This window comes from Atractosteus spatula, chromosome 14 (genome assembly GCF_055471065.1).
Source record: "Atractosteus spatula isolate fAtrSpa1 chromosome 14, fAtrSpa1.hap1, whole genome shotgun sequence".
Lineage (NCBI taxonomy): Eukaryota > Metazoa > Chordata > Actinopteri > Semionotiformes > Lepisosteidae > Atractosteus > Atractosteus spatula.
In genome coordinates this window covers 18711721-18722645 of record NC_142719.1, presented here as the reverse complement: position 1 = coordinate 18722645, position 10925 = coordinate 18711721, and the positions used below count along the sequence as shown (strand labels likewise).

Sequence of the window (10925 nt, the reverse complement as noted above, 5' to 3'; positions counted from 1 at the left end):
TTGGACTGTCATGCGGCACTTAACTTAAAGGCTTCTTGTGTTAATGATTGGCACAAAAACTTTGGGTATCTTTGTAATTTAAGATTATTCTCAACAAATTTGATTTTTCAGTGTGTTTTCTGGAGACACCCAGTTCATTTTCGTGTACATAAAATGGCTTAACATGTAAATATTTGTATAAAAGCAACAAAACAATTGAAACTGGTTTCCAATTATGAAACAATATCCTGTAAAAGTTAATAATTTTAACTGATTTATTAATACTACAGGGATACAAGGAGTCACAGACCAGTGAAGGTTTAAGATTAGTTTAATTTGTGACGAAAATGGCCATTTCCAGCGAACACTGAAGGAGACACACACAAGGTGGTGTATTTCCCACAGTGTCGTGAATTACAGCAGTGTTTCTGAGGGTATCATATTCCACGTACAGCCATGATCACCTTACGTTATTACCGTGAGTGGGTGTTTATAAGTGATCATTCTCTTCCTGATAGTGTTATCTCCACCTTTCAAGCTATTCCTGAGACGTCGCGTACAACAGCTGGTGTCTGTTTAAAATGAACTCCGATCAGTTCAGGAGTAATGACCCCAAGCCACAGTCATATTTCTACAATACCAGTGGAACATCATAAAAAAAACGTTCTGGCTCCACCTGACATTTCCTTAACAACCTCCTTTGCTAGGTGATAAAATAGTTTTCAGGTGATGACTTCTTGTGAACCTCTTTAGAACAGGTGCCTGGGACAAACTAGCTCATGATCCTGGATTGGCAGTTTATTGAACTTAAACAGTTTAGGAGATGATGTGATGGTTCTTTAAGAGCTGATTGCATGAAATTACTGCTGTGGAGCAGATTAGGAGGAGTTAATACTTGTGGTCCTGAACTCCCACACACCTGCTGGTTTCCATTCCAGCTGAGTTTAAATACTTAAATGAATCCCTAATCTTGCTTGACTGTCATCCTGCAAGGTTGTCTTTTTTCTACTCAAATGTTCAGGATTCTATTTTGAATCCTGCAATGCAAGTTAAAATATGACCTCCAACATGTTAAGATTAAAACAGTCAAAACAGTTCCAATTAATCCTGTTAGGCTGCTTAAGGGTTTAATAGTGTAACTGATATGGCTAAAACGGAACCCAGCAGGGTTGGATCTATGACTGTGAACCTCTAAGTTAATAGCTCTGCTCTACGCCTGTGACTGTTTTGTGACCACTCCTAGTGTGACCTGGGAAAAAACTATGACCAGGGTTTTATGTGCATGGTTGAACATGTCTGATAGACTGATCTGCCCCTAGTTTACAGTTCCTGGACTTCGTGCTGATAGATGTCCAGCTGGCATGCATGTGTGTGTAAGTGCCTGTAATCAACTTCTGTCAATCTTTGTCCAGCTCGAGCTCTTTTAGTTCTTATTATTTTGGAACCCTAAGGAAAATTAGAAAGCACAATAAAGTATTGCTAATGCAATGAAGCATCTATGAGTACCAGTAGCTGTGAGCAAGCTTACTTTGAGGAACAAGTAATAGGTTTATTCCATGCTGAAAAGAGAAGAAAGAAAACACAACGTTTCGGCTGTGGAGCCGCCTTCTTCTCGTTTTCTTTCTTCTCTTTTCAGCATGGAATAAACCTATTACTTGTTCCTTTGCAACCCACCGGAACTACTAAAGCTTACTTTAATACGCCTATGGCCAACCAAAGATTAAAAGCCTATAAATCAACAACAATCTGAATCTCTTGACTAGGTGGAGACGGAAAGTCCTAAGTCCAGGTTGCTACTGTCCTTCACTTATAGTGTGAGAACGTGAGAGTGTGCGTCTTAGATTGTTAAACTCAACATTGTTTTGAGTTATCCAGAAACTGAGGAATGAAGTGGTGGTTTTAAGGAAATTTCCCCTGTTGTTACTTGAAAGGAGCCCTGTGGAAACATCTTTGTCAGTTTGTATTTTATATTTTTGGTGTTATTTGGTGGGTTGAAATAAATTGGGACAGTGCGTTCAGATAGTATGGTAAGGCTAGTAGGTTAAGAGCCTATCCCGGCAAGCAACAAGGGCAAGGCAGGATAAACTCTGGATGGGATGCCAGTCCATCACAGGACAGATAGACACAAACATGCACCAGGACCAATTTTCCCAAAAGCCAATAACCTGCCACTGTGTACTTGGATTGTGGAAGGAAGCCACTTGGAGGAAAGCCATGGAAATGTGGAGAGCATACAAACTCCACACCAATAGCACCCAATCCAGTGAGGCAGCAAAGCAAACCACTAATATACAAATATTTGGACAAACTACATGGAAATTGTCATTTTTGCTATGTACTGATGAAGTCTCTATTTCACCTCAAAATGTTAATATGAGGCAGAAGTATAGAATGTCAGCTGTTGTTTCTGGGTATTATTCTGCATGCAAGTTTAGCCGTGGTGAAACAATGTCAGTACAGTACACATCACGAGTTTGCCAAAGTTTCTGCTCTGTTGCAAAAATATAGGCAAAAAAATCCCTGGAGCTGGAAAGGAAGAAAGAAAACGGAAACATTAACATTAGGGTTCAGCTGGTTCAGCCAGCATTTCAGAATGTGAAATGTTTTTTTACCAGTTCCGCCTGGATTGAGGTGGCTGTCCCTGGTGCTGGCGAACCCTTACTCGGTTTTCACTGGAGCGCTATTTTCCCTGGCATGGGGAAGTATTTTCGGTAGACATTGGTGCTTAAAAGCAGAGGTGGCCAATTTCGGTCCGGGAGAAGGGCAGTCCAAGAGGCTTTAATTCATTCGACTTTATTGGTCACTCTTCGATTTCTTTCAATAAATGGAATGAAAATATACCACCCCCTGATTTCGAGCCATGACAGACGGCTTGACTTGGACATGTCCCGCATGTCAGCATTCCTGTTGGCGTCCCTGAAGGAAAAGTAACTTCTGTTTCGGATTTCCTTGCTGTAGAATATCTTTTTATTTTAATCAAACGAATAAAACATTATTTGTATGACCCTAATACGAAGCTCCGTGAGGTTGCTCCCCTTACAAACAGCACAATGTCCGACGTTCTAGTTTCCAAGATAATCGTGTAAACGTATGCCGTATGACCTAAGCTTAGGTTATGTTATTGTTGTTTTATTCAGTTAAGCAGTTTAAAATATTTTAGATGTATAGAATCCTCTCTTTCAGTTGTAGATAGGTTTAAGTTAATATAACTTTCTGTGTTTTCTGAATCGTTACGTGATAACGTGACTAGGAAAAAGGAAGAGTGGAGATAAGAGAGAGAAAATATTGTAGTGAGTTCGGGGGTTTTCTTCCCTTGCCGCTCCCGCCTTGGTTCGTCCCCTGTCTCGGTATCGAAGCCGAGTCTCCGGCGTCTCTCAAGACGTGGACAGCATCCCTGTGTGCCACCATCGCCCTGCAACCGGCTCGTACAACCTGTATGTCGGCCGTTCGTTTTAGTATTGTAACCTTACCGTTTCAGTAGCGTTTTTTTTTAATTAGGGAATGGCGTCATTCCGCTCATCAAATCGGAAACGGCACGAATTACACATTCCCCAAATACCACATGCGATTAAACATTGTAGTGCCAATTCTTGTTTTGGATTGTTACCGCGTGTTTATGGAAAGTGTCCAAGTTGCGTCTAATATTGTGTCCAATATGTCTGAGTTTGCACTCTGGTGTTCCTGTAGGAAGTCTGTAGCCCTCTTCTATTGTTAAGCGCAAAAACTGAATTCGCAACTTTCTGTACTGGGTGGACACCAGTTATAGGAAAACATGCCGGAGTTCAAGTCCGAGAATTGAACGTTTATTTACTGTGTAGGAGGTCCGTCAAAACACACTTATTTCCCTCGAACGTTTTAACTTAACTTTTGCGTAATGATTATGAAGGTCGGGTTTTTTTTTATCACAAGTGGCTCCTTGTGTTAGAGGGCTGCTATCACTCACGTCAAAAGTGAGAGTTCAAATATTAGTAACTAGTAATACCACCCCCTCACAAGAAGAAATGTGAGATCGCGTGTGCCCGCGTATTTTTTTCCCCACGAAAAAGAAACGACAAACTACAAATATTTGTTTCTAAAACAACCAGCAGCGTGGCCGCTGCATCATCATAAGACCTTGGTTTGCTGCTGAATGAAAAGAAAGCCAAAAAACTTCAGTACAACCTGTAACTCTAACTGGATGAAAAAGAACCAAGAGCTTGTGAAATCGACCTATTTCACTTCATCTCATCAAGGTAAGTGTTGTAGCGGAACATGGACGCTCCTTTCCAAAAGAGACAGGAGTAAGAACTATATGGCAGTTCACAGAATCCGTCGTATTTAATTGCAAGTTTTTCCAAATTTCTGGTTGGCTGTCTAAACCGCCGCACAATGTTCGAATATCGATTCAATGTTGAATAGCAAAGGTTTTTAATGAAGTTTTTGAAAATCTGGTCGCAAGCCTTTTTTCTGAACTTCTCAAACCCCAGGTTAACACGTTTAGTTTGGCAAGGTTTGTTACCAGTCTGAAGGGTACAAGGGTACAAAAATAATACTCGGATAAATCGGTAATTATTTGCTATTTTACGATTCGTTTCGGCGTTAGGAAAGTGCTTTCAATCCATAAAGCATTGCTTAGGCGCAGATACTGTCTGAGCGTCAGCTAATATTGTTAATTTGTAACCTGTTTCACACAAGGGGGAAAACAAGTCCTCACGTCGCCAGTCTACTGCAGGTTTTAACACCGTTATTAACACTCCAAAATTTGTATCGTTGTCGCACAGCTTTGTTATTTTTGATAAATTTTAACAAAAACGTGTCTCTCGAGACTTAGCCTGGCGCACTTCCATAAAGAAGTTCTAGTTTTCACTTCCATAAAGAAGTTCTAGTTTTGTTTCTGCCACACGGTTAAAAGTCTTGAAAACAGCTTTGCAGCTTCGTTGTACATAAACGTCCTGTTTAGTTCCAAGAAACGTTGCCATGTTGAAAATCTAGTATTAGGCGGTTTGTGAACTAATTTAAGTGGACCCACCGCTCGGGATATTTGTGAGGCGCGTGATTTGTCTTATAAACCTCTAGTTACTAAATAGTAATACATCAGAACTTATCAAAATTTATAAACAAGACACAACACAAAACGTTACGAAACATCCGCCAGTTAAACCAGTACTGTATAGTGTAACAGAAACGGCCTCCATTGCTTGTGAGAGCCGGCTTACCAGCACGGTGATGTCACCGCCCTTTCCTGTGAATAGCAGGGACCGCAGCCGTCGGGCTGAGGGGAGGTTTGCCTTTAACTGAGAGGCTGGGTCCCTGTTGAGTGACGTCGGAGACCCGAGTTCGAGTCCCCGACGGTGGGGGGGCCGACCTGATGCGGCAGCGGCAAGGGCGCCCACGTGAACCCCGAAGCGTTACAATAGACAGGTCAATATAGTCTCGGAAGCCGGACATCCCACAGACCCAAAAACTCACAATGTAACAGTAAACATTGTGCAATGCCTAGTACAAGCTTTGAGGGAAGAGAGATGTGATGATATTTCTTCTTGTTTGTCTTATACCTGAAAACCCCTTTTGATCATCCGTGGTACACCTGTAGCTAGGCACACACCTCAAATGAAACTCCCGTTTTGAAATTGACCCACTCCTGGGCAGTTAATAATATCACTTATGATAGTCACAGGCAGCATGGCACCACAGTGGTTAGCATTGCTGCCTTTTTTCAATTCCTGGGATACTGTCTGTATGAAGTTTTCAAGTTCTCTGTGTTCGTATGGCATTCAGTCCATAGTTGAAAGACATGCTGGTAGGTTAATTGGCTAGTTGTGGTGTATGTCTGTGCCTGCCTGTCCTATGATGGACTGGTGTCCTGTTAAAGATGTACCCTGCCTTGCGCCTGTTGCTTGCCAGGATAGGCTTAATTCTACCCTGAGACAGGGTATCAAATTTAACATGCCTACGGTTATCAACGGTGTCGTGGCATTTTTTAATGACTGAAACGTGTCTCCCATTACATGCTGGGATAGATTTGCTGGCTTTTAATGAAGATGGGCTCTTTACTTCAATGAATCTTGAACTGAACCAATAAACTGCTTGGTTACAACCTTTGCAAGGTTTTTCTACTTGGAGAATAGAAATGTTCAGTTGCTTAAGAAGTGCAGTAGTTAAAAGGCGACCTCCTACATGTTAAGGAACTGAATGCAAGTGACAAGTTGAAGTTAAACCACTTATTAGGTGTATTAGGGGCTCAATTATTGAAGTGAGTGCTCAGGTGGAACTAAAGCCAGTTGGAGTGGGGGTCCACAGGGCCAGGACTGGGGAACCCCTGAGATATGGTATTGGTGTGGAGATTCAGGTCTAGAGGAATGAGCACCACCTACTGGAGCCACAACCTGTACACCCCCAGAAGAACACCGTTCCACCTGGACATACTGCCTAATTTTGTTTTTTAACATAAATAATGATATGCACACTGGCTTGATCTTTATTTTTTTAATTTCCACTTTCCCTGCAGCGTATGGTCCCGTTCCTGCTCTGCGGGCTTCAACAGCTGCTGTCAGACAGGAAGTCTTCTTCAGCAGGAAGATGGCCGTCTTGAGGAATTGGTCCCTCAAGAGCACCGCCGTCTTCTTTTTCTCCGTCATGGCCATCTCCTTTTGTGTGTCCTTGACCAGGAGGATAATGGAGATGCTGAAAACTAAACCCACTTCCCTGGAAGCCTATAACATTGCTTACCCTGCCGTGTACAGGTACATCCTCAACGAGCCGGACAAGTGCCGGGAGATGTCCCCCTTCCTGATCCTCGTGATCCCAGTGGCTCCCGCTGATCGCGCGGCCAGAGACGCCATCCGGAAGACCTGGGGCCGAGAGGGCCTGATCCCAGGGGTGATCATCTGGCGGATCTTCTATGTGGGGCTGCCCCAGGGTGACCGGTCCCCTCGGATCCAGGCAGCGCTAGAGGAGGAGAGCCGAGAGCACCGGGACATTGTCCAGAAGGACTTCCTGGATAGCTACCGCAACCTGACCATCAAGACCATGATGATCCTGGACTGGCTGGCCTCCTACTGCCCGGGGGCTTCCTACGCCATGAAGATCGACACAGACATGTTCCTCAACGTGGACTACCTGGTCAACAAGGTCCTGGACCCTCAGAGAGTCCTTGCCAAGCAGGACTTCATCACTGGGAGAATCATAAACTATGGCATTATCCGCAGAGATCCAGGCTCCAAGTGGTACATGCCCCTCGCTCTATACCCAGGCTGTTTCTATCCCCATTATGTCTCTGGGGTAAGCTATGTGTTCTCAACAGACCTCGTGCCCAAGATCTTGCAGGCATCCCAGTCCGTGAGGCCCATCTTCCTGGAGGACGTGTATGTGGGCATGTGCTTGCAGCAGCTGGGTATCCACCCTACCTACCCCCCAGAATCCAGCTCTTTCTCTCCCTTCCCCACTCCCTACGACCGCTGCCGCTTCCTGGGCTATGTCTCTGTTACCCTGGCCCAGCCGGAGCAGCTGCTTCAGATATGGCAAGACTTCCAAAGGGCCAAGTTCACCTGTTATGAATGGCAGCAGGGACATTAAGCCGCTGGTATACCATGTGGGTCAATGTGGAATGCTGGTTGGTCATGAAATCGGATGCTTTTGCTTCTGGGTAGTATTTGACAGAAGTGGAAACGCAATGCTGTTGCAGAATTGTGCCCAGATCGGGGTGGCCCACAGATGGTAGCAGAATAAGGAGGGTAAAATGTGCAGCCAGGATGGACAAATCTTTTGACCAGGAACAGTGTCCAAGCTATGGAACTGTGTCACGGAAATCACAGTTTTCCTATCAAGGAAGCCACAAGAGAGAGCTCTCACCTGAGTAAGGTCTTTATTTCGATATTGCAGTATTGGGAGGCCTGCTGTCACTCTGCAGAGTGCGTCAGAGACTCAACTTGCTACAGGCAGTACAGGCTTTTTATAAAGATGTTGTATGCAGTGGAAAAATACAGCACTTAGTCCCTTTTCTAATACTTCACCTTTCCTTAGGACAAGAAAGATTACAACATAGAAATGAAAGAAGAAGCGCCACTTCCTGTCTTGACAAACTGTCTTCTGACAACCTGCACGCAGCACTCAGTCTCTGGTGCAGTGTCTTGGTGGCAGTGCAACGCGTAGATCCAGCGATCTCATCCTGTCACTCAGATGGCAGAGTCAGTAGTCAGTTGCACTTGATATGGTCCCTCCCCCGCAGGGTTGCAACATCTGGCAGGGTATATCTTCCTCACCCACACCCACTCACCAGGTATCAGGTCGCGTCTTCTCTCTACTGGAGGTCTCTAAGCGTCCAGCACCTGTTCACCAGCCCTGTGCACCGCTTCAATTAACAACCTACAATCCTACAATAGAGAATTAGCAAATTCAACGATCCATTAACCAGATTCGGCCCTCCAGGAAGTTTCGTTGATTGGCCCGTGATGATATCAAACAGGCTCTGTTACACAGACAACACAGACAGATAACGGACAATCACCGCCGTTCCGCCATTGTTTTTATTACGTGGAGTGTTAATGTGTGAGATGGTTTCTTTTGAGATGTTTTTTTTTCGGAATAAAGTATATTTATAAGAAAAAAAAAATCTCTGTCATCAAGTGTTGGGTAGACACAGAGGCAGTGGCAGCAACCCACTGGGAAAACAGATTATAAGAGCCCAGGTTTCCCTTTACAATTGTCAATCTTACAAAGATCCTTCATAGTTATGGGCCCCTAATTATCATATATAAATCATGTGCAAGTTCTCTTTTGAGGTACTGGCACATTTTGAGAGCTCTATTTCACATATTTACTAAGAAACTGCCTATATTATTTAAATAGCAGAAGTTTAGTGGTCCAAATACATTTGTCTCCTACACAAATGTTAATAAGTTCCTTATAGGTAATACATGTGGTTAAAAAAATAATTCTGCAGTTTCCTTCTCTATTTTCTATATATTTACACTTATGTTCTACTGTGCATCTATTGTTATCCCTGACGTCTCTTTCAGTTGATAAATATTTTCCCTTAAACCTATTACCCTAGCTTCACAGTTCATGAACATAAAAAAAAATTCTTCTTCTGGGACTCTTACCCAGACTATAATCTTTTATTTTTCTTCCTGCCAGGACTCTAACCCGGGCTTAGTGGGACTCTAACCCACCTATTCCTGCTTCTCTGAATTTGTCATACATGTACTTTTGCTGGACCGCTCAATCCCATTTTCGTCTTTGAATTTTCGTTCCCCATTTTTTACCGATCGGTGCCTTACCACATTAACTACCCCGCAGGGCACTAACCACACGTCTGTGTTAAGATTAGTTCTTTATATAAGTCCCAGACTCATCAAAACAGCGTGAGAATACCCTCACCGGCCTCCTATTTCTCTGCAACAAAACCACAGGAAATACTCTCAACCCTCTTTTAACTTGAGTCCCAGACTCACCAGGTCCCAAACCTGCTTACTGAAGCCCCAGGCTTATAGTAAGATTACTTCTACAGTCTAAAGCGATAGGTTCTTTAAAAGGATCACTTACTGATGTCAGACTGCTGTGAATTCTCCAGACGCGTCTCTGGAAGGATAAACAGTGTATCCCTCAAGGTTCGTACAATTTGCTAAAATTGTCCGAGTCCGGATGGAGTTTCAGCAGCCGTCCGCGCTCAGGTTTGTGATCCCGGACGAGCCCCCAAATTGTCACGGAAATATACCTCTCAAGGAAGCCACAAGAGAGAGTTCTCACCTGAGTAAGCTCTTTATTTCGATATTGCAATATTGGGAGGCCTGCTGTCACTCTGCAGAGTGCATCAGAGACTCAACTTGCTACAGGCAGTACAGGCTTTTTATAAAGATGTTGTATGCAGTGGAAAAATACAGCACTTAGTCCCTTTTCTAATACTTCCCCTTTCCTTAGGACAAGAAAGATTACAACATAGAAACGAAAGAAGAAGCGCCACTACATATTCTGCAAAGTTTAGCAATTGCACTCGGCTAATCTGGTAATCTAGACAGTATGTCCTGTCTTGACAAACTGTCTTCTGACAACCTGCACGCAGCACAGCAGTTACATCATTGTCATATATTTTTCTAAAGCTCTTTAACATTTTAAGAATCAATTTACCCATTAGATTTCCGTTTCAACTGATATGATGGTGGAGGTCTGCAAATAAATGAGTCTAAGCTGACTATCCCTCCATCCATCCACTTCTTCCAATTGAGGGGAGCCTGAGCCTATCCCAGAAAGCAATGGGGTACACCTTGGCCAAAATGCCACTCCATTGCAGGGCAGATGGACCCAAACACACACACACACACCAGGGGCAATTTTTCAAGAAACCACTTAACCTACCAGTTTATTGGTGGACTGTGGGAGGAAACCGGAGCACCTGGTGGAAACCCATGCTAACAAATGATGATGCCATTGTTGTGTGCTGCGAGCAGACTACAGCAGCACCAACACGTGTTGTGCTATAGGAATATGCATTACTAACCACTAAACCAATCGTCTGTGACCACGTTAAAGAAAATGACTATAGTCAACGTTTATTCCTATTCCACTTGCCTCTCGTTTGGCATCTCTTCTCTCCCTATGGTACATGAAGAACCACCTTCCTAAAGTGAAAAGGAGCGTTGTAGAAACTGGGAGCTCACGGTAAATCTTGTAGCGTGAATAACAGGCCAACTTCAGACTGAGTTGAGGAACAAGACGGACTTGAAATCATGTTTTGTTTACTTGCGTAAGCAAGTATCACCTGTGAAATAATTCGCAAATTCGAAACCCACCACTCTATCGAATTTATCACAGCTGGTCAATTGCAGTTTTACACAACGGAACAACCACTTGTTATAATCGAATCAAGGGCCACAAAAGAGCCAGCATTTTGGTCTGTGCTCGGACAGCTCCAGAAACTCGTCACTTTCACGTCCTGATATCGCTCTTGTAGAATAGTGGCACAAAACGAA

General features: G+C 43.6%; 1 protein-coding gene and 1 long non-coding RNA gene across 2 annotated transcripts; one reads left to right on the top strand and one right to left on the bottom strand.

The window, feature by feature from the left end:
• Window positions 1-3970: 3970 nt before the first annotated feature.
• LOC148820845 (beta-1,3-galactosyltransferase 1-like) lies at window positions 3971-8569 on the top strand. Its single transcript, XM_088932554.1, has 2 exons — window positions 3971-4211; window positions 6467-8569. Exons 1-2 carry the CDS (start codon window positions 4109-4111, stop codon window positions 7531-7533), a joined length of 1170 nt encoding a protein of 389 aa, XP_088788680.1. The 5' UTR covers window positions 3971-4108; the 3' UTR covers window positions 7534-8569.
• LOC148820844 (uncharacterized) lies at window positions 7809-9804 on the bottom strand. Its single transcript, XR_016094120.1, has 2 exons — window positions 9502-9804; window positions 7809-8330 (listed from the first exon to the last, which is right to left on the bottom strand). It is a non-coding gene; the product is annotated as an uncharacterized LOC148820844 (long non-coding RNA).
• Window positions 9805-10925: the final 1121 nt, after the last annotated feature.

What these genes read in the sequence shown, in the direction of transcription:
- LOC148820845 (XM_088932554.1), top strand. Translation starts at nt 4,109, where the DNA reads ATGAAAAGAAAGCCAAAAAACTTCAGTACAACCTGTAACTCTAACTGG. An exon ending in TTTCACTTCATCTCATCAAG is followed by an intron (nt 4,212 to 6,466) that starts GTAAGTGTTGTA and finishes CTTTCCCTGCAG; the next exon opens with CGTATGGTCCCGTTCCTGCT.